At 40.6% G+C, this 24,442-nt stretch overlaps 1 protein-coding gene across 2 annotated transcripts in view; it reads right to left on the reverse strand.

Moving 5' to 3' along the window:
- CARMIL1 (capping protein regulator and myosin 1 linker 1) overlaps window positions 1–24,442 on the reverse strand; it is a 401,711-nt gene that overhangs the window by 154,436 nt on the left and 222,833 nt on the right. For both annotated transcript variants that reach the window (XM_089682230.1, XM_089682229.1), the window contains exon 17: window positions 10,470–10,539. In XM_089682230.1, coding sequence (XP_089538356.1) covers window positions 10,470–10,539 — 70 coding nt within the window. The remainder of the gene's footprint in view (window positions 1–10,469; window positions 10,540–24,442) is intronic.

Consider the following 24,442-nt stretch of genomic DNA (forward strand, 5'->3'; position numbering starts at 1 on the left):
GCTGATGCCATGCAGGGCTCCTGCAGACCTGTCAGAATATCTGCTTGCCTGTACAGGATGTATAAGAAAGCAGATATTCTGACAGCAAGCTTCACTGAACCACCACAGCGCTCCACAGCGCTGTGGTAGTTCATTGAAAACTACAAGCCCACAGCAGCTAAGGCTGTCGGGACTTGCAGTTCATTCATTCACAGAAGTCCGTGAATGAATGATGTGGCCGTGTGTTTTCAAATGTGATAGGAAACATCTCCCCGTACCAGGAATGGACTGACCATTTGGAAACTCGGGCAGTGCCCGAGGTCAGTAGGGGGCCCCATGAGATGCCCCTGGTACCTTTTTCATAGGCTTTTTTGAGTTTGGGCAAGGGCACAGGGGCCCCATGATCCCCTATTGCCCGGGGGCCCCATGAGTTGTCAGTCCGCCCCTGCCCCGTACTATCTACCTGTCACGGGGGGGGGGGGGGGGGGCAGGAGTTTCAGCTGTGACTATAACATGTTACATGTTCCACCCTAAAAACGGGAGGAACATGTGACATGTTCCAAAGGTGCACTTATCCTTTAAGCAACATAACCAAAGCTAGTGGAAACTGTGATAGTCCCAGGTTTTGAAGACTACCACCAGAGGTTTTCAGCAATGATCAATTGAGACATTAAAATCCATCTTTTACTGCAGGTTAGATTCACAAATCTTGGGGTTTTAAATTATTTATAAAATAATTTATGTGCAAAAATGTTTGCATCAATAACAAGCAATTATCTTCTCTTGAAATGATTGCATAAAAATTTAGCAGCTAAGAAACACCTTTGCTTTGCTATAATTATCATCAATCACAGTTAAACAGCTTGTCATGTATGTAATATTATAACAATTAAATGAAAAGCAAAAAGTAAACACTGCTTTAAAAGGAAACATTAAATTAAATAATGCTTTTATTGCAACGATCCAAAACAACAATCCTCTAAATAAGGGCTTTTTTTTTTTTTTCTTAACAGCCAAATGATACTTGGAAGCCTTAGCAAATGTATTTACCATTCAGTGCTGCTCCCGAACTTTCAGTTAGCTAAATACAGTTCAGGCGCATCAAGACAAAACATGTGCAAAGTCATATACAAGAAGATATGTGCACTGCTCAAGGTAAGTGTCTCACCACAGGCTTCACGGCAAAATCCCCAGGTGCCATTCTGACTTTTTGCACTCCAGCAAACCAGTCAAAATAGAAAACAAATCACCACATGCCAGGCTGCAGCAACTTTTCTATTAAACAGCAGTAGGGGTCACCTCTGGCATGTGTTGTGCTGAGATTTTTCTTTTTTTTTTTTTTAAAGAGGTGACCCCTGTCTGTTAATGTGTAATAAACAAGAAATGCTGCTGCAGCCAAGAGTGTGCATTTTCTTTTTGGAAATTCCTACAATTGGTTTTCTGAGAAAACAGTCATAGCCCTAGTAGCAAAGAATCTCCCATGCCAGTATACTGCAGAGGGGGAGCTTTGCTCTCTGTGTGAAAGCAGTGCGGTCTCTGTAGGGATCCAACATGATGCCTTTTGAGTCAAACCTATATGTTAGGCGCATGTAGCGCTCCTGTTCCATAACAGCTGCTGGTCTAATTGCAGCATCCTGGTTTTGGCTGAGCTGCATTCTTCTTGTCTGACTGTCCACCTGCAGGGTGATTGATGTAGACAGCCTCTGGTTGGAGACCAAACCTGTTTTAAGTCAGCCAAGTCTCATGCTTGTGATACTGTTTGAAATGCTTGCTTCAAGCTCCCCGTTTAGCTGCCTTGACCTTCATCTTAGCCCTGCCCTGCCTGCTAGTTTGGGTTCCCTTGTTCATGACTGTGGACCAGATTTTGACTATGCTCAGTACTCTGCCTGCCTTTTGACCACAGATTGGACCCAGACTACTCTTTGAACGTTGCCTGCTTCTCGTCCGGACTGTCACTGGACTACTCTGCCTGTCTGCCAACCACAAGTACCTATTCACCTAGTGCATGCCTTCCCTGGCATGGTGGCCAGGCAATATAGCATTGTGTATAAGACCTGGGGGCAAATGACTTCCACCAGGTCTGCCAGCCTTATGGGAAAGGGGGCTGCTATAGGCGCAGAACACAGAAGCCAACTATAGAAGCCTGACCACCAACACTAGGTGTAGGCTCAAGACTATAGCTCCAAAATCCGTAGTGAGAACGAGCTTTGATTGCAGAGTAATAGGTCTCACTCAGCAGGGGATGTGTCAGACTTCTGCACAGAGAATACAGTCTTCACACAGAGAGCAAATATTCTCTGCAGCATTCTGGCAGCAGACAGGCTTTTCTACTCAAGCTTTGGCTGCATTCTTTAGAAAATGGACTGTAAGGCTTTACCCCTTTTGTTTAGATGCACCTGGAGTGTATTGAGCAGATTTACACTGAGCAATCAATTGTGCTTTAACATTTGCATTTTTCTTCATGATAAATGTGGCCTGAAATGCATATGGAACACCAATCAATATCATATCTCATTAAACATAAATCTACAAGGGCTTGTGTACTTGCGCCCAACAACAAGTACTGTCTGCTCTAAAGAGATCCTGCATTGCATTCAGAATTGCAGAAATCTGTGACAGAATCACCAAGTTGAAAGACACATTCTAAAGCGGAGACCTTTTTGCCCTGTGAAGACATAAATGTCCCAAGAATGTGTTTATACAAACAACCTCAGGCTACTCAAAACATGCATGTTTCTTCATGAGCCACTTGATGGGCACCATAACTTAAAACGTCCGATTTCTTTTTTTCTAAACAGAGCAAAACAAAGCACAATTGTACTTTTTTGATGTAGATGTCAATGAGCATAATGTGACAAGAAATTAATGTAATTAACTAAGTTCATTAAAAATATTTCCATAGAGCTCTGTTCTTTTTCTGACCAGAGATAGCTGCACAATCCTTTTCTGCATAAATGTGAGATGTTCTATAAATCAGGTACACTGGAGAATATTCACGCACTGATAAGTCTAATAAATGACTATCTGCTTCACAAAGGAAGACATTTGTATTCAAATGATAGACTGAGAAAGCCAGTCCTCAAATCAGTTATGCAGCTCTGAGTATGTAACATGCGGCAAAGGAAATTCTGTGCCAATAAATTAATGGGGAAAAAAAAAAAAAAAAAGAATGCAACAAAAACTTATTTAAAGCTAAATGTAAGAAATGTTAAAGAGGCACTTGCTAAATACATAGATAATACAGCAAAGAAGTACAAAATAAAGGGAAGACCGAGATAAGACACAGAAAGTACTTACACAGTGACCAAGCTTAGGAAGCATTTCAGGGAAAGCAGACAGAGATAAGTACACAAAAAGATATTCATGCAAAAGCATACAAATTATAAAATGGCACAGTTGCAAAACATAATGAACCTTCCTCTAAAAAATCTGCTGTTCATTTTTTAACAACTTGTTCTAAGATAAATCTGAAAGGTTTCAAGTCAATAATCCACTTGTGAATCAAACAAACAGATTACAGGGGCATAGTGGGGCTAGAATTGTTTTTATAATTTAAGGTTAGACCATAAGAAGCAAGCAAACTGATAAACTGCTAGTAGTTGAAATATAGGACCTATGATTTCTCGTTTCAGAGTTACACCAAGGACCCCTGATTTAACAGGAAGTTAGTCAAGGAGTTATTACAACCAAAACTGAAATTTTAGATTTTGTACTTGCTGTAAAATTCACTCAGTTTCAGATGGAGGGACTTCTGCAGTTAGGCTCTATGCACACTGGCTTAAAAAAATCCCAGTGTTCTTGGCAGAAAAGAAAAGCTATTTTCGAGTGTTTTTCTTGTACTAGCATTTAGGAGCTTTTAGCAGAGTTTAGGAGTGTTTAGCATTTTTTTTCATCCAGAAAAAAGCTCTCTAAAACGCAAAACAGAAGGGTTTTTTCTGCCTTTAAGCACGAAGCTTCAAAAACACCTCTATACTACCTAATGTGCATGGACAACTAGGATAACATTAGTTGCTTTTACAGGCAAAACGCTAAACTCCTCTAGGAGCACATTTTTAGGCCAGTGAGCATGGAGCCTAAAAGATGAAGTTCAGGTATGGCAATTTGTACATAGTTACATTGGTCTCGCTTGGACCGATGTAAGTATGTATGTTCCATACCTGTCAGATCTTGCTGGAAGTGGGCAATCACTGTAGTAAGCACCACTACTACAGTAACCTCCACTAGCTTTCGGGTCCCATGCTAAGCAACCGCGTGGCTGCCTTATGAACCCAGGGGGGTCAGTCGCTTGGCACAAAAGTTTCTCACATACACTTGGTGAGGAGTTTCCAGATTTATGACGGATGTGGAGGAAACAAACATTTTGATTTCTAAGAAGTTTAATAACACCCATCCTGGTTCCAGGATCTTGGAGGCTTTGTAGAGCTTTTGGTGGGACAAATCCTCTATTCCTATGTCCACATCTCACCTGGTAGCCAAACTCTAATTTTAAGGGGCATTTAGCCCTGGTTCACATATGTGCGGGTGGTGCCGCTGTGGATCCGCACGGAAATCCGTGCAGCCACAGCACCCACACAGAGGAATGCGGACCCGCGGGCGGGTGCCATTAATTCTAATGGCACGCCGCCCACACTGAAAAACGCAACCGTACAGGGAACCGAGGTTCCCGTGTGGCTTGTTTTCAGAAGAAGTGCAGGGACTTCTTCTAAGCGTGTCACTGGGCACGGGAGTCTATTTAAATGAATGGGCTCTCGTGCCAGTGCAAAACGCAGCCCACAGGCTAGGTATATGTGAACCAGGGCTTAGACTGGGTTCACACCGCTACACAAATGCACATGCATTGCAATGCTGTCACACTAATGGAATGCAGCTCTAATGCACATGTGTTGCAGCACACCACCATGCACAGTAATGTTCTATCATGCATTGTGATGCGTTGCATTGCGAAAAATTGTGCCTGTCCATTTTTTAGGATGTTTTGGTGGGCTGCTGCAACATAATGCATTTTGATGCTCGAAAAAACACAATGCAACTCAGCAGAAAAGTGTGAATCCAGCCTTAAGCTCTGTTCCTTCTCTGAAAAACCCAGAAACAGCAGCTCCAACATCCACACTTGTACTTAAGCAAAATCACATTTTTAGGCCTGGGAACTTTGTTTTGTCTTGTTAAAATACTTATAACTACCTTATCAGATATTGTAAGATTAGGACTGAATGCAGTGCTTTTCAGTTAGATAAACATATAGGAATTTAACTTTTGTATAAAAAGGCTTATTTTCACAATCAATCCACTGCTATTCCTTGAATTACATATTTTAAAATATTAATAGATGCAAATTTGTAAATTAGGATTATTGTTCCTTTAAAGCACACAGGTCAGGTTTCTTGGGTGAGGGCAGATACTGGTGCTATCTTTTAAATTTGATGTCACTTCATACTCCTGCTAACTACAAAATTACATTTGACAATCATCAGTGTATTCCCAGACATACTTGTACAAGAGCCTGAATAGGATTCTGCTCTGTACTAAACTGTATTCAGCAGAGCTATGCTGAGTAATATACAATGGATGGCATATTTTAAGGTTCATCTCATTTAATGAAGAAGACGACCCAAAGCAGAACAATGTAATGGTCGAACAATATTTTTTGGTCCACCCCCACCACCAGATTCAAAAGAGGTTATTTTACAGTCTCAGAAGACCTATGCAAGGTATGGGTGCAACTGAAGTCATTGAGACTCAAATGGCATCTATGAAGTCCAGATGATTTCTGGTGAATGAGGCTGTACTAAGGATAGATTTAAAAATGCACACCTCAATGGCCCTTCTCCAAACAAGAGAGACTACAGATAACTGCAGAAATCCCAGGAACCCAAAACTCCGTATCTCTTTTTTTTAAGCTTGGGACCAGAATATAGAAGCCACTGTTCAATAATTAATCAAATTTACTTTTTATTATGTATAGTATTGTGTGTAAAAATAAAATAAAATGGTGCATACAAATGAAAAAAAAAATAGACATAAAAAGGGGACATGCATGGATGAAAGCCATTTGTCTATAAAGAAGCACCTGCATCAAATTACACTTTGATCCTGATTAAAGATGAATAAATAAGTAACACTTCAGACACAATTTCCGATTCCAATTTCGATGCCTCCTGTACTTATACAACATTACTACCAGGATTTGAGCACATAAATTCTGCCAGCTAATATGTTGGCCAAGTTTTCAGTCAACTTCCTTTTTACCATTCAGTAAAAATACATTGTTAATTTACCTGGAAAATGGAAAAATTATCCTCCAATCCTCTGCTTTAATTTGTGCCAGCATTATTTAAATAAAAGGAAAAAAAAAGGAAATGTTCTGCAGTATGTGCATACAATGCAGATGATTTACTCATAATGCATTATACCACCACCAGCATATTTCTTGCTAACGCACATGTATCCATGTCTCGGCAGTAAAAATAGACTTGGGAGGGGATTCTGTTAGCCTGCTGCCCAGAAATTATCAGGTGTTGTGTCCCATTCATGTATTTATTAGAGACAGGTACATGAATCTGTTAGAGCCCAGCCTATACTGGGCACCCCTCCTCAGTGTACTCTTGACTGGCCACTGCAATAGTCACACTGACAGGCGCATGGCTGAGGAGTTTTGTAGTGCGGGGGTGAAGCCTGATGGGGAACTGAGTGGCTAGTTCCCCATCAGGTTTGCTTGTTGTTGATTGACAGCACATGGAAGTGGGTGGATCCATTGCCGCTATTTAGTTAAATAGCAGTTTTAAAATTCACCCGTTGTTGTGCACTGCCAATCAAAAGTAAGGCAGACCCTAATGGGGACCTAGCCACTCAGTTCCCCATCAAGCTCTGCCCATTGAGTGGGCCAGATTTGTTTAATGCCATTACCTGTATCCCTGGAACCTGTGTCCCTTATATTGTCAGTAATGTTACCAAAGTGGTCATAAATGCTTGTCTGAAGTGGGTGAAGGTAGTTATAAAGGGACCTTTCTCTAAAAATGTGTTGTTAGGCTTTACTGAATTCCCCTGAATGTGTACTGCTTGTTCCAATTTCTGATTGGTCTTTGGCAGCTGATGGACAATTTCTATCAATATGCAGTACATACTGAATTTAGAAGGAGAGGAAATTTTGATATACTTCTGCTCATCTCCCTAGTCTTCAGCGTGGCAAACCAGCTTTTCAAAAGTGGACAGAATGTGTAGAGCAAGTGTGTGATGGAGAATATGACCTGGTGGAAAAATCTCACAAAATTTATAGAACGTACACTACTGTACAGGTATAATAACTTGCACATGTAAAGGATGAACATCTAAAGACAGCTATGCCAACCAAATGCTGTGTAAGCCAAATTCCACAGAATAAACCATTGGGGTCAAATTAACGTTAACCTATTTCACAAAAGTTTACATTTGGAAGGAATACAAATATAGTATATTATTCAGAATTAAAATTTTTGATTCCACTTTTGTTGCTTGGCATTTTAAAATACTAGAGTGTTTTGTTTGTTTATCAAAGTAAAATTACATATGCCCTACGAATGTGCTACTTGTTTGAAAGTTTAGCAGGTCTAATATAGGATAGGCAAAAACCAAATCGCATGCAGTGCGTAAATCCCCCTCCATGAGACAAGTGGTTGATCCGACATCAAACGCGACTTGCATCAGGATTATTAAGAATAATTATTTATTCATGGCAAAAAAAATAGCCATGCATAAAAAGCTAGTGGTAACAAATGGTGCTCAATAGCCTCAGTATTGAATACAAAACATAAAAACAATGTCAGAAAGTAAGGACGTCCGGACGTCATTAAACTGTGTGCATGCTGCCCCTGCAAAATGTCACCCACAAGGGTATAAATATAGCTAACAATAGCAATTAAAATTAGCACTGCAGGGCACGCAAGCACACATGCTCCATAAGCCACCAATGGTTCCAATATAAATGGTACAGCCAGTGAAAAAAATATCTAAATGGTAATTAACACCGAGACAGTAGGAGACCATCCCTAGTCCACCAACAGCAATGGTCACGAGACGTCAGTTGACCTCATATTACCACGCCTCCAGGCAGAGCCGCGATGGCAATGGAACATGTGGAGGGAGAGATGACCGACCAACAACGGCCTTGAAAGCTTCATCACATAAAAGCAGATCTGGGCTACGCAAAGTTCTAACACAGAGACAGCTGTAGTCTGGTAAGACTGTGTATCTGTTTACTTATCAGACCAGCCATGGGACTGTGACGGCAATAATGCATATATCCGCATAGACCTGAATGTCACTGATCAGGTGAAGAAGGAATGCAACAGCTACTGGCCCTGCTTCATTACCGGAGGGATATCGAGACGGAGGTATTGTGCTGCTGTTGCACTAATAGAGAGCCTAATAATTCATGTACAGCTACTGGCCCTGTCTCAACACTGGATGGACATTGGGGCGGAGGCATTGTACAATTTATGCCTATGTTGTTGATTAACATATGCTCACACTACCCTGAATATCTTGTGTTGAACTGAATAAGTAATCTGTCTCCTTTGATGGCAGAATTGTTTTGTATTAGACAAGTTGATACTATCAAGGTGACTACACCTTGCCCAAACAGTGAACATCACTCGTTCGATCTAGATGGATGGGGATCATTTACTGTACTTCATAGATGCATCACATATTTACTACTAACTTAAATGATACTATCTTTTTTGACTCCCATAGTTTCCATCACTGTTCACTGTTGGTGCACTAGGGTCGGTTTCCTACTGTCCCGGTGTTAATTACCATTTAGATATTCTTTTGACCGGCTGTACCATTTATATTGGAACCATCGATAGTTTATGGGCCCTGGGGCATGTGTGCATGCGTGCCCTGCAGTGCTAATTTTAATTGCTATCGTTCGCTATATTTATGCCCTTGTGGGTGGCATTGTGCAGGGGCAGCATGCACACAGTTTAATGATGTCTGGACATCCTTACTGTCTGACATTGTTTTTATGTTTTGTATGTAATACTGAGCACCGTTTGTTACCACTAGCTTTTTATGCATGGCAATTTTTTTTGTCATGAATAAATAATAATTCTTAAATAATCCTGATGCAAGTCTCGTTTGCTGTCGGATTAACCACTTGTCTCATGGAGGGGACTTTACCCACTGCATGCAATTGTTTTTTTGCTTATTGATTTTGGATTTAGACAGCAACATTAATTTAGTCTTGAGACAGTCAGTGTGTATAAGATTTTCCTCATTTTTTCCAGGTTAGTTCTAAAATAGGATAGGCATATCGTATACACTGTCGAAAATGCAAATGTGAATCATAGCTGATCATTTACACTGACCAAACCACAATTCAGCAGTAAGGTATGCCATTCATATTTTACTCTGGATTACAGCTTTTTTCCATTAAAAAGGTTTAGCCTAGAAATAAATACCATCATACTGCGCTTTCTTACAAAGCATATATATTTTCTGTAAATTCACTGTAAGTATATAAAACATAAATTTTTAAATTGAAACTGACCATAAAAAAAAAATACTTACCTTTTGTTGCATCCAAGATCCCCAAACAGAGGTATACATTTCTCCTACATACAGTAGCTGGCTCTGGGCTGTTTCCTTCCATCTTCTGTGTCTCACCACTGTCCCATTGCTATAATGGGCAGTCTCACCAACGATGAGGCACAGTAGGTAAAAGGTGCAACAGAACCAGAAACAGAAAAGCACACTACTTTGTGGGATTCAAGAGAGCAGGACAGAATAATGCAAATTGTTACATTTCATTGTAATAGGCGAACAACAAAAGTGAACTAGCACTGAACATATAGTAAATGGTTACAGTAACAAATGTAGTGACTTAATGCAAACTACAGAAGAGCAACCAATCTGAAACCAGTCTTCATTATTTTGATGGCCACTATAAGATGACATTTGAATTACTGTGGAAAATGGTATTGGGAAAAAAGGACATCTACCAAAGTATATTCCCGTTTCAATAATGTATACTTCACATTAAAAATTAAAATTAACACGATAAAATTTATTACGCCAATATCAGCAAAGCTTCAGCCCTATGAAAAAATAATTATAACAGTTGTAATAAGCATGAAACAATTCAAAACATGTCACAAGTTCTGAAATACCTAATTGACTTAAAGGAATTACATGAAGAATTCATTGAGGGCTCACAAAATGTATTTTAATGATAATTCCATCCTCAGCCTTGAAAAAGGAGGAAAACATAATAGTTAACTTTTATGCGGTAATTAGAGGACCAGTACAATACATAACTGAGCTGGTAGGAGTGCAGTGGTTATGATGAAATTCAATCCACATTTATGGCTTGAAAGGCATAAATACAGATCATAGTGCAAGTCCAGAATATATAAAGAAGTCAATTAACTTGATAAATTCTTTATATCTCGTTATTTTCCAAAACTAGAACCAATTCCTTGACCATATGTATTAGGTAGACATCTGTTTCTTACCTCACAATTGCTGAGATCTAGAGACACTTCCTTTAGGTTAGTGTTACATGCCAAGCCAAGCAGTAGAGCTCTGTAAAATACATTTTAGCTATAATTAATTAAACAATAAAACCATTTCATCATTGTCCCAGTAGTGCAGAGCTGCTCACTGTAATTTGTTTGAGTGGATATCTAGAGATTATTCACTTTAATCACAGAGGACAAGGTGGCAATCTTTACGTCAGGAGAAAAGAGATTTAACCTTTAAACATAGAAAGGCTTCTTCATAGTAATAGCTGTAAAAATATGAACAGACTCCCTCAAGAACTAGTTCTGGCCAGTTCGAACAGCAATCGCTTGAACGGTCATGATAGGCTTTCATTCATGACTTGTTGTTTACTATTGTGGTGCTGTGATTGGCCCACAGCTATCATATGGCACAGGTAACATGTGATCACTGGTGACCAATCAGAGATCACATAAAGTAGTAAACAATGATGTCATGAATGGATTCCATGCATGACGCTTGTTAACTAGGTGAAGCATCACGATCACATGGTATCTGGGCCACTGACAGTGGCCTGATACTGAGCACTGCAATTTCAGCAGTTACAAATTGTTCCACTGTGTACCCCAGGGGGTACGCGTAGTGCGTACTGGTAAATCACGATGTCTGGGGAAGTTGCCAGTCAGCAGTACTTTGGACCCAGATCCTTTCCTAAATGCACAAAATATAACTGGATACTAATATTTATTTACCAAGGGTAATTTATCCAGGGAATATTGACTTGCCTCTTGAGGGGGGGGGGGGGGGTCAGGAAGGAATCACCCCCCCACACACACACTACAGCAAACTGGATTATATTATGCATTATTGGGATTTTTTTTTGCTCACTGAGGTTTAACTGTGGATATAGGATTGTGTATATGAGATTTTCTATGTGTTTTTTTTTCTTTTTCTTGACTACTGGTTGAACGCGATGGACTTGTATCTTTTTCCTAGCAGAATAACTATGTAACTATATCAGCATATGTTTTAATTTTTTTGGCTGAAAAAATAATGTTCAACCCCAGTTTAAAAACCATTGTAAATACGGGATTCTTTTCACTGGCACATAAGGACTCATTTGGGTTACACTTCGCCTTTGCACACAAAATGTAAGGTAATCAAATCAAACCATAACACAACTGCTTTACAGTGCTAGAATTTAAACATTGAACTGTATACGGAGAACTAAATGTACTTCTTTGGTACAAAAACTTCTGGAACTCCTTAAAAAGCAAAGAGATGAATACTCTTATTTTTTGGAGTCAAATCTGAATATTTACCCTCCGAAAGCATTAATTCAATAAATCAAGTAACACATATAAACAAGTCAAATTATTATGGGATTCACACTAATTCTGCTGTAATGTAAAGCCCTACCTTGTGTACAATGTAGTAATGCAACTGTTTGCTACAGGTTTTTCTACTAGTTTTAATAATAAAATAAAACCTCTTCAAAAACTGACACATTGGCTTTAAATGGTAGACATCATAGGTGGAAAACAAGACAATTATGAATAAGGAATAAATAGGTTGCTATTTGAACATGTGAAAACAGGCTGAACTATTACAGCAGACCTCATGAAAGCAGCTTTATAGATGCTGATTTGTCACTTCTTGCCATGGTGGCAAGAAATATTAAAGACTGCCTGGCAATTGAATAAAAAAAAAAAAATTCCCCTGCCACTGTATGGGTACTCTAAATATTTAAATAAATGGCTATTAGCTATGTTTTAAAGTGAACCTGTTCTTCAGTTTAAACATTTACATGTACAAGTCCTGCCTAAGGGCAAACAACACAAGATGCCTGCTATTACAGTATAAACTATAAACATTTTTTTCTGGTTTTCTTCAATTTAAATTTCAGTTCTGGGGCCTTGATTTCATGGCTAAACCCTGCCAACTGCTATTCTGCTGCCCATAGACACTGCTCTAATGGCCATGGGCCACAGGGAGATAGCAATTGGTGGAACTGGAGTCAAAGGCCACATGCACACACTTTCATAGTGGTAATACAAAGCTTTGTTGTGATCTGCCATTCATTTTAATTGCACCGGACACACACACACACACACACACACACACACACTTTTTTAAACAATACCTTTATTCAAGTTTAATAAGACATAACACATAGCAGTGGTACATCTTCGACAGTAAGCAGTGAGAACATAGGATTCAATATACAAAAACATACTAGGTTCGCATTACAAAACAGGCAAAAAGGACACCAACTCCATTCCCGTCTCTGCCTATTCATCGGGTGGATAGTCTCAGGGGTAACCCACACATAGGTTACAGCGCAACCATCAAAAGGAGGGGAAAAGAAAGAGGGGAAGGGATAGAGAGAAGAAAGGGAAAAGCAATAAAATAATAGGGGGAGAAATAAAAGGGGGGGGGGGGGGGCAGGGGGTATAGGACAAGGGGTGGGGAAGAGAATACGAAGAAGTGACAAGGAAGCAAAAGAATAGGTCCGCTATAAACCAGAAGAGGGTGCCATTTCTGATTAACAGGCAGCAGAGAATACCTTATGCAAAACAGGTGATCAGTAACTTTTATAGAGAGCTGTTTCTTCCTTACCCAAGCCGCCCATATCTCAGTAAACAATTCCGGCCCATGTACGTCAGTTTTTACAGGGACAGGGCAGCATTGACCAAGATCCTCCATTGATGTACAGTCGGGGGATGGGGCTTTTTTAAACTGGAGCAAGAGTGCCTTCCTAGCATAACCGATCCCTAACAATAATTGGAATGGGTTGCAAGAGATCCGCAATTTACTGATCATGTTAATATCCACCACCACACCATTCCAGAACTCCTGTACTCGTGGAAACGCCCACACCATATGAAGAAAATTTACCTGGTTCTGAGTTGCATTTAGGGCAAAGAGGGTCCCTAGAGGCATATATTCTTGCTAGCAAACGGATGAGTAATAGACTCTATGTAAAAACTTAGAGCTAACTCACATACACTATATTGCCAATAGTATTGGGACGCCAGCCTTTACACACACATGGACTTTAATGGCATCCCAGTCTTAGTTCGTAGGGTTCAATACTGAGTTGACCCACCCTTTGCAGCTATTACAGCTCCAACTATTCTGAGAAAGCTGTCCACAAGGTTTAGGAGTGTGTCTATAGAATTGTTTGACCATTCTTCCAGAGGTCAGGCACTGGTGTCAGACAAGAAGGCCTGGCTCGCAGTCTCCGCTCTAATTAATCCCAAAGGTGTTCTATCGGGTTGAGATCAGGACTCTGTGCAGGCCAGTTAAGCTCCTCCACCCCAAACTCGCTCATCTATGTCTTTATGGTCCTTGCTTTGTGCACTGGTGCGCAGTCAGGTTGCAACAGGAAGGGGCCATCCCCAAACTGTCACCACAAAGTTGGGAGCATAAATTTGTCCAAAATATCTTGGTATGCCAACGAGTTCCCTTCACTGGCCAAGCCCAACCCCTGAAGAACTACCCCACACCAAAATCCCCCCTCCTCCAAACTTTACACTTGGCACAATGCAGTTAGGCATGTACCGGTTTCCTGGAAACTTCCAAGCCTAGACACGTCCATCGGATTGCCAGACAGTGAAGCATGAGTCGTTACTCGAGAACACGTCTCCACTGCTCTAGAGTCCAGTGGTGGTGTGCTTTACACCACTGCATCCGATGCTTTGCATTGCACTCTGCCATGGAAACCTATTTCATGAAGCTCTCTACGAACTGTTGTTGTGCTACTCTGAAGGCTACACAAAGTTTGGAGGTCTTTTGCTATTGACTCAGTTGGCAACTTCTGTGCACTGTGTGCTTCAGCATTTGCTGACCCCGCTCTGTCACTTTATGTGACCTACCAATTCGTGGCTGAGTTGCTGTTGTTCCCAGTTGCTTTCAGTTTGTTGTAATACCACTAACAATTGACCGTGGAATATTTTGTAGCAAGGAATTTTACGGATGGACTTATTGTACAGGTGGAAACCTATCACGGTACCACGCATGAAGTCACCGACCTCCTGAGAGCGACCCATTCTTTCACAAATGTTTGTAGAAGCAGTCTGCATGCCTTGGTGCTTCATTGTATACAACTGTGGCAAAATCTCCAAAAGAAGCCTCAAGGTGCATAAATATGTATTCAAGAAAAAGAGGTAAACTGGGAGTCCCTAGACACCAAACTATTGAGAAACTACAAAAAAATTGACTAGTTATGGACTCAACCGGAAAGGGGAATTTGTATGTATGTAAATAATACTAAATGGTAATAATTCAAAGAGGAAGGAAAGGTGGTCAATGGTGCACAAACACTTCTTTACTGACACAGACAAAATTAAAAGTTAAAAACAAAAAACACAATAAATCATACCATACTCCACAGGTCCCAAAGGCAGGGGTAGGCAACCTGCGGCTCTCTAGCTGTGGTGGAACTACATTTCCCACAAGGCATTGCAACATTACAAAACTGACAGTTACAGCTATGACTTGCAGAGGCATGATGGAACTTGTAGTCCTGCAACAGCTGGAGAGTCGCAAGTTTCCTACCCCTGCCCTAAGGGGATACCCACTAGTAATAGATTAATAGTTAGGGATAACTCCCCTCATCAGCTGTAACATATATTCCATACAATAAAATATGCAAAATCACATATGACAAAGAAAATATGCCCCTATGCTCAATATTTGACTAGCTGAGAACACCAAGATGAGCCCAACACTGGACCACCCATGTACATATGGTGATTAGTGCAATACAGGGGATGATGTTAAATTTGACACAGCAATTCCCTCAAACACTAAATAGACACCCTACCAAGAGGTGAATATAAACATAAACCAGGGGAAGACATGATGGACCAAACAAATCCCCCTCCTGCACTAAAGGTATGAAGTGTGTGACAGCATCCAGTCCCAAACAGGTGACCACATATAATCAAGAGGAGGATGTTGATATTGTATAATGTGTGTATAAAGGCCTGTAGCTACCTCAGGTGCCAAACAGTAGGGCACCATCCAGGAGAGATCTTAACAGGCCACCATAACCTCCCTCATACATGACATTGTATAGGCATTCCTGGTCAAGGATTCAGCTGGAGGATTTCTTGATAAACCATATTTTTTTCTCCATAAGACGCACTCCCCCTCTTCCCCAGAAGAACCCGCTCCTCTGTCCTACCTGTTCCTCAATCCAGCGGTGTCCTGCTTCCATCGGCCATCTTCTCTCTCTGGCACTGGTATCTTCAGTGTGGGCACCCAACAGCAACAGCTTGTAGCTTCACAGCTGGGTACCCACTGTGCAAGCGCGAGAAGCGCTGCACTATGTGAATAGCCCCATAGTCTTGTGGGACCTGTCATGTGTCCCACAAAACTACGTAGATGGAGGGGGGAGGACAACTCCGTGGAAGTGGGAGTGGGTAACTGTCAAATTCGGGTACCCACCCCCCCCTCCCCAAAGGTCTGCACTCTCCGGTCACCTCCTGTACTGTGTCCGCAGTCTCTGGTCATCTCCTGTAGTATGTCTGCCAGTCTCTGGTCATCTCCTGTAGTATGTCTGCCAGTCTCTGGTCATCTCCTGTAGTATGTCTGCCAGTTACTGGTCATCTCCTGTAGTATGTCTGCCAGTCTCTGGTCATCTCCTGTACTATGTCTGTAGTCTCTGGTCATCTCCTGTAGTATGTCTGCCAGTCTCTGGTCATCTCCTGTAGTATGTCTGCCAGTCTCTGGTCATCTCCTGTAGTATGTCTGCCAGTCTCTGGTCATCTCCTGTAGTATGTCTGCCAGTCTCTGGTCATCTCCTGTAGTATGTCTGCCAGTCTCTTGTCATCTCCTGTTGTATGTCTGCCAGTCTCTTGTCATCTCCTGTAGTATGTCTGCAGTCCATTGGTTCAGAATTTTTTTTCCCTTGCTTTCCTCCTCTAAAATCTAGGTGTGTCTTATGGAGCGAAAAATATAGTATGTATGATGTTCTTGAAAACAGGTATGCTCCGAATGTGGTTGGATGAAGACTGCACTCGCTTTGGGGGGTGTAAGATTCAGCGGCCAAGCTGACGCCTGCTGGATAATAGACAAATGAACAGCCCTTGAGTGTGGGTGAACATGCCAGCATTGGAAGCTCCCTATATCATAGTATAGTATGAGCAGTGACTTGTCATATGCTGAGTTGAGTAGTATTTGGAGTGGTATATAGAGGAGACAATGTCCCTTTAAGGTGTAGACAAGGACATATCTATCACCTGCAGATTTTACTGTTGTGGGTTTTTTAACACTTTAGGTTGCGTGAATCTATCCCGTGCCGAGATAATCAGTGGCAGATGTTGTATACCCTCTTCCCAACCATCATCAGCCAATGTAGAGATATCAGTTTGCCACAGGGAGTAAAGTTGAGACACTCTGAAGGTATGTAATCCCGCTAGAAGGGAATATAAGGCAGAGAGGGGTTTTTCGCCATTCTCTGACCTCCAAAAAGGTCCTCTAAAGTGAGGACCTAGGAAGGCCATGTATCTGAAGTTGTCAAAAGTAAGCAATCATCCCCAGAAGACTATATCACCTAATGTTTTTACATTGTATCGAGCCCACAATACAGGGTTTGGAATGGATCGGAAATGTGGCAGGCAAGGGTTGCCCTAAGGTGGGCTAAATGGGGACCAGCTGTTCCTCTTTACCATTTTGGACTTTACAGTTGCCTTCATAGGGAGAGTAATGTTAAAGTTAAAACGTGGGCCACAATTCACCAGGTTCCGGAGCTCAGTGTACGAGCCAAGCAAGGCCGCCTCTAAGGTGGCTGCAGGGTTGGCCTTTTCTTCCGACAGCCACCAGCGAGCCATGACTAAGACCGCAGCCCAGTAATATTTAATAAAACACAGAAGTGCTAGGGCTCCAATGATAATCAGCAACTGTAAAGTAGTTTTGGCAATTCTAGGAGTAGGGCCTTTCCAAACGAAGGAGGCCACTATACTAGCCAATCTACAGAAGAAAGCACTAGGTATAGGGACTAGGGTGTGCCTAAACACATACAAAAGCTTAGGTAAAACAGACATTTTAATGAAGTTAATGCGACCGACTGGTGTTAAGGGTAAAGACTTCCACACAGTGCATTCCTGAGTCAGGGCAGGGACCACCGGATTCAGGTTAATAGAGATGTATTGTGTTAAATCACTATAAATTTCAACCCCCAAGTACCTAAACTGGGAGACCCCTTTCAGTGGAGTGGAGGCATGAAGGGAGAAAAGAACAGATTTCCCCCAGTTAATACGGATCCCAAAGTAGTTTCCAAAATCATTTATAACAGACAAGGCCACTAATAGTGAGTCATTAGCATCTCTGAGATATAATAAAGCTATCATCAGCATATGAGGAGATTTTCTCCAACAACGATCCTATTGTTATCCCATGGACCTCCGAGGAGAAATGGAGAAGGATGGCCATAGGCTCAATGGCAAGGGCAAACAGTCCCGGGGAAAGAGGGTATCTTTGTTTTGTTCCCCTGCATAGTCAAAAGGAAGGGGAAAGAGTAGCGCCCATTTGTACTTGGGCCTTCAGAGACATATATAGGGTCTGTAGTCAAGAAATTAATTTAGGGCCAAAACCAAAACAGCCGGGTACATCCCACAGATATGCCTATTCAACTGAATCAAAGGCCTTTTCCACATCAAGGGACGCAACCACATTTGACTGGTAGAGGCCAAGACCATATACAGTCTCCGAAGGTTAATGCCCGTACCCCTGCCAGATAACCTCATTAGGTTGCTTGGCAAGGACCTTAGTATATTGGCATCTGTAAGAGGAAGGGAAATAGGTCGGTAGGATGTACAGTACATAATTCCGGGTCCTGCAATAATTGAGTCATGGAGGCTGGAAGGGCGCCCTTCTGCAAAGCCTCAACTAGAATCTCATGAAGCTTGCGTGTTAAAATTTCACCATACTGCTTGTAAAATTCAGGGGGAAGACCATTTGCTCCGGAAGCAGATTGGAGAACACCCAGGGCCTGCTGCACCTCTTCCAGAGTAATTAGAGCATCTAGCTGTCCCATAAACGAAGGGGCTAGAGTGGGAAAGTCTATTTGGACTAAATAAGAGGTCAATTCATTTGCCAAATAGGTTGCCCGAGAAGAGTACAGGGAATTATAATAGGAAGCATTGGGACAACTGTTGCTTTCCTGCTGCCTCCACTTGGATGAGCATTACCTCTTGGTATGCTACCTTTATATCCTGATAATAGGATTACAAGTAATAGTATACTGTGATTCAACACATATACATTTTGATAGTATTCAAAAAGGCACCTGCATTATTGGACTCCAAAATGCACAAACAAACCCTCTCCAAGGAATTCATAAATGGTGTTGTAGACACCTTTAAGGATTCTGTTGGGGCACAGCTCCTGAACGTTTTGGTGCTTGTGTCCAATTCATGTACCTGTCAGATATGGATATATGAATCTGTTGGTGGCTGCACTGAGGTTGCAGTGTCCATACAGCTCAAAAAAAAAAAAGAAAAAAAAGAAAAGTGGACTTGATGGGGAACTAGTCTCTCAGTTCCCCATCAGGCTCCACCCACCCAATGACAAGTCATTTCCCAAATATGGCCATTGCCATATTGGAATAATTACATTACCACTATCCCTGGACCCTTTCCTTACATTTATCTTTAGGCCAGGGAATCTCCTGACAGTTGAATGGGGGTCACAGTACTGTGTGGGAAGCCATCACATATATGACAGCCTCCCAGCACAAGGAGTACTGCTGTACACCAACTCAGACCTGGTCATAACTGCTTAACTATCACCAGTGTCCAAATCTGAGAGCTGGTGGTCATTTTATTTAGGAATCTGTCACTGCCACAGAGACAGGCTCATGAGTGGCAGTAGTTAGAAATGCCTGAATGTGTTGCATGTTTTGGAAATGTTACCAAAACTGGCACAAATGCTTGCCTGGATTAGGTGCAGGTAGTTCTTACGGAAATGAATCGCTAGAAATGTGTTGTTATACCTTTATTAACCCATTCATGCCTAGCCCCAGCATCACTTTAACAGGGTCTCTACATAATAGGGGGGGCAGGAGGGATCGGCAACTATGTGGCCACTGTTATTGGCGGTCACATCAGCCACATGATCAGGAGCCAATCCTGCCGGCTACTAATTATTAGTGCGGACTGAGAGCTGTCGCTGACAGCTCAGTCTCTGTACTAGGAGTGATCAATGCTCTCAACATAGAAACTGGGGCTTCTCATCAATGCATAAGTATACATGTGTTAAGCAGGCAGAAAGAGATTTAATTTAAGTGTTGTGGTGTAGTATGTTGGTGAAAATGGTGCAGGCATGTTTCTTTCAAGAGTAGCTGTATGCTGACGGTCCATTCCAATTGAATATGCTACCCTAACCCAACACACATCAATGCACAAAAAAACATGCTAACATGTGTGCACTGACATGCTGAAACAATGAATGAGCCCAAAGTCAAATTTCCGTCCAGAGAGCTGCACCAGAGAGCTGAACCAGAGAGCTGCACAGAATAGTATTGTTTGCTGTTTGATGACCTTAAAAAGTTTAAAAAACTTATACAGTTTTTTTTAAGCAATAAATCTATGCATGCTATACCAGGCAAATAAATCTAAACAGACCAATATCCCCTCTGTATTTTCTCATCACATCAGCAATTCAATACTATTCTTTTGCTATAAATCAGAAAATGTTTAATTCTGTAACATTCTGGTGATCTATCCCTTATCCATATTGCCATGCATCTCTGATGATACTCAACAGTATATTAGTCTTTTATGTTCTGTGTCACTGTCCACTGTATACTACAGTACAGTATTTATTATTTATTTCAGATACTTATATAGCGCCGTCAATTTGCGCAGCGCTTTACATATATATTGTACATTCACATCAATCCCTAACCCTCAAGGGGCGTACAATCTAAGATCCCTAACTCACATTCATACATACACATACTAGGGCCAATTTAGACAGGATCCAATTCACCTACCAGCATGTCTTTGGAGTGTGGGAGGAAACAGGAGTACCCGGAGGAAACCCACTGGAAGTGCTAACCATTTAGCCACTGTGCTGCCCCATACAGTATAAACATACTATTATTATGTATTTGGTTTCTATACTGACAAATGCTGCAAAATGGTACTAAACTTAAAAAGACCTCTAGCTCCCGTTGGGTATGTTTAAACAAAAATTGACTTAGCTGTGCTATAGCTTTATAAAAAGGATTCAATATGAATCAGAATAATTGAGGGCACCAAAGATCAGGCTTGGTTTCTTGAAGCTGTGATAATCTTTGTAACTGTAATGCTCATTTAGCTGTTCAATTACTGCTGCAAGAAAATGCCTATGCAAATAAGCCAACTATAATTTCAATTGCATGCTAACATTTACACAGTTCCAAATTTGTAGATATATATTTGTTCTTTTGGGAACTTTTTTTTTTAAATAAGATGATACCAAGATAGAAAAAATACTGTTAGAATTGACAAAAATTGTTTATGGTAATTCAGAAAGTACATTGGCACAGCTACACAATAGGTAATAACTTTTGTATATATTTATGAGACACTGGCTCTAAAAATAAAGTAATTAGCATGAACATAGTAAAATATTTTACCCAAGGCCACATTAAGAAGCACTGAGATGTAAAAGATGAGATAGGCTAATATATGAAGCAATGTCAAATCAAAACAGTTGCCTTTGTGTAGTAAGAGGCCTCTTGCACACTGCAGCTTGAAAAAGCTCAGTACAGTGTTTTTTTTTTTTTACTGATCTGAAATGCAGCCCATTGTTTACAATGCGCTTGCCTACACATCTGCGTTCCCGGTCAGTATTGTGCGCTGGTACGCACATATGAGCATAAATGTCTTTGGATTTTGCATAAGAATGTATTGTATGCGTGAATGCCCATGCGCACATTTCCGCGCATAAATACGTGCAAAACAAACGTCTGAAATTACATCCACAAATGCGGAGGCCTAAACAGTGCACAGTAGAAGAAGCCTAAAATATAAAGAAGCATTTAAATACATCTTTTACATGGTCCGGAAAGCTGTACATAAACTGGCATTTATGGGTATATGCACAATGGCACTGATAGACACCTACCCTAGTGCCTGACGACACAAATAGTACATCAGTATTTTCCTGTAAATCACTTATCATGCTGCAATAGAAAGCCTGTTTTAATGATAATAATAATAACAATAATAATAATAATAATGTGTTGTGAATCTTTTGTAGAAGTTGCTGATCTCAATGTGCCATTGAAGGACCAGGCCTTGGAGTGTGTTGGATACACTAGATACTGGTATATCTGTAGATATCAGTGTATCCCAGTCCTGCATAATTATATATAACTGTTATGTTGCTCATACGTGTTATAAATTGGTTGCACAATTTACTTTGGATTTACCAACAACTACAATGGAGAAAATAATAATTTGATCCCTGGCAGATTTTGTAAGTTTGCCCACTTACATATAAATGATCTATAATTTTAAACATAGATTTGTTTTAAATGATAAAGCCAGAATATCAACCAAAAAATCAAAAAAAAAAAACATGATACAAATGTTATGAATTTGCAGTTCAGAGAGTAAAAGAGAGTTGCAGTTCAGAGAGGAAAATAAGTATTTAATTCCCTACCAACCAACAATAATTCTGGCTCCCACTGACTATGTGCTCATGTGGTACATAGATTAGTCCTGTCAATTTAAAAAGGTGCTCCTAATGACAACTTGTTATGTGTATAACACACCTGTCCACAGAATCTCTTAATTTAATTCAAACCTCACCATCATTATGGGCAAGACCAAAGAGCTGTCAAAGGATGTCAGGGACAAGATTGTAGACCTGTGCAAGGCTGGAATGGGCTACAGGACCATCAGCAAGAAGCTTGGTGAGAAGGAGACAACTGTTGGAGCGATTATTCGCAAATGGAAGAAATACAAAATAATCATCTATCGCCCTCGGTCTGGAGCTCCATGCAAGATTCCCCCTCATGGGGTAAGGATAATCATGAGAAAGGTAAAAGATCAGCCCAGAACTACACAGGAGGAGCTTGTGAATGATCTCAAGGCAGTTGGCACCACAGTCACAAAACAAACCATTGCTAAACACAATGAGCTGCCATGGATTAAAATCCTGCAGCGCCTGCAAGGTCCCCCTCCTCAAGAAAAACATGTACAGGCCCGCTGAAGTTTCCCAATGAACATCTAAATGATTTAGAAAAGGACTGGGAGAAAGTGCTGTGGTCAGATGAGACCAAAGTTGAGCTCTTTGGCATTAACTCGACTCGTAATCTTACTATGACCCTAAGAATACCATCCCTACAGTCAATCTATCATGGAGGTGGAAACATGGTTTAGGGCTATTTCTCTGCTAAAAGGTACAGACCATTTTTGCCACATTGAGGGGGCCAATGGACAGGGCCCTGTATTGTAAAATCTTCGATGAGAACCTTATTCCCTCAGCCAGAACACTGAAGATGGGTTGTGGATGGGTCTTCCAGTATGACAATGACCCAAAACATAACGCCAAGGCAACAAAGGAGTGGCTCATAAAGAAGCACATTAAGGTCATGGAGTGACCTAGCCAGTCTCCAGACCTTAATCCTATAGAAAATTTATGGAGGGAGCTGAAACTTCGAGTTGCCAAGCGACAGCCAAGAAACCTTAAGGATTAAGAGAAGATCTGTAAAGGAACAAAATCCCTCCTCAGATATGTGCAAACATGGTAATCAACTACAGGAAATGTCTTACCTCTGTGCTTGCCAACAAGAGTTTCTCCACCAAGTACTAAGTCATGTTTTGCTTGGGGATCACATACTTATTTTACTCACTGAACTTCAACTCAGTTTATAACATTTGTATCATGTGTTTTTTCTGGATTTTTAGTTGACATTCTGCCTCTATCATTTAAAATACACCTATGATAAAAAGTTTATAGACCCTTAATTTCTTTTTAAGTGGGCAAACTTACAAAATCTGCAGGGGATCAAATAATTATTTTCCACACTGTATATAGCATGCAGGCCCTGCTAAGTGGCCATAAATTGAATTAACTGAATAGGCCCTCCCCATATGTATGGTCCATTTTAGAGGTATTGGATGCTATAAAGAGAGACCAGTCTATAAAATATATAAAAAGAAAAAATGGAAAAAAAAAGCTGTGTTGTTGCCCATAGTCAACTTTAGACTATAGTATTACTCTATGAGAAAATAAATCAAGGAGTCTGATTTGTCACTTTTTATAGGTTATAAAATTTAATAAACTAACCCCAAAGTGTTTTTTTTTTCTTCTTCACAAAAAAGGGTTAGTTTTCTGAAACTACATTAGGTTTATGCAAGTTTGTGATCTTTAATATGAACACAAAGTTTTTTGTTTTTTTTTTAAATACTGATACTAGTATCAAAATAGCAATGATACAGAAGAAATGCCAGTCACTATTTTAAGGCATATTTATGTATATGAAAAACTAAGCAGTAATAAGCTGACATCCACAATCAAATATTAGCTTTCAAATACACACTTGCAGTGGTAATAAAGATTGTCAAGTTTGCATTATCTTGAAATACATACTAAGCAGCTGAGTAGTGATTTGTTTATTAAGGTTAGGTCTAAGAGCTGGTTCACACCAGATGTAATCCAGTGTGCTTTCATTCTGCATTAAAAATGCATTGACAGTGTTTAACATGGAATCCAAGGGCCCTAGTTCACACCAGTGCAGCCTGTTCCAGTTTAGTCAACAAATGTAGAACAGCTGCATTCTCCTGTATGGAACACATCTAGAGCACAGCAAAATGCATCAAAAAAGCACCAAAATGCACATGTCCTCAATTGAGATGAAGAAAAAAAAATAAAAAAATAAAATCGCACCAGAATAAATCACTGAACTGGCCCTAAAATAAATAGAAAGAGTTTTTAGAAAGATAACTTACAAAATGCATAATATTATGCAATCCTTTTTTCA

Source organism: Staurois parvus, unplaced genomic scaffold (assembly GCF_062004578.1).
Source record: "Staurois parvus isolate SC_StPar_1 unplaced genomic scaffold, SC_StPar_1.0 ptg000287l, whole genome shotgun sequence".
NCBI lineage: Eukaryota > Metazoa > Chordata > Amphibia > Anura > Ranidae > Staurois > Staurois parvus.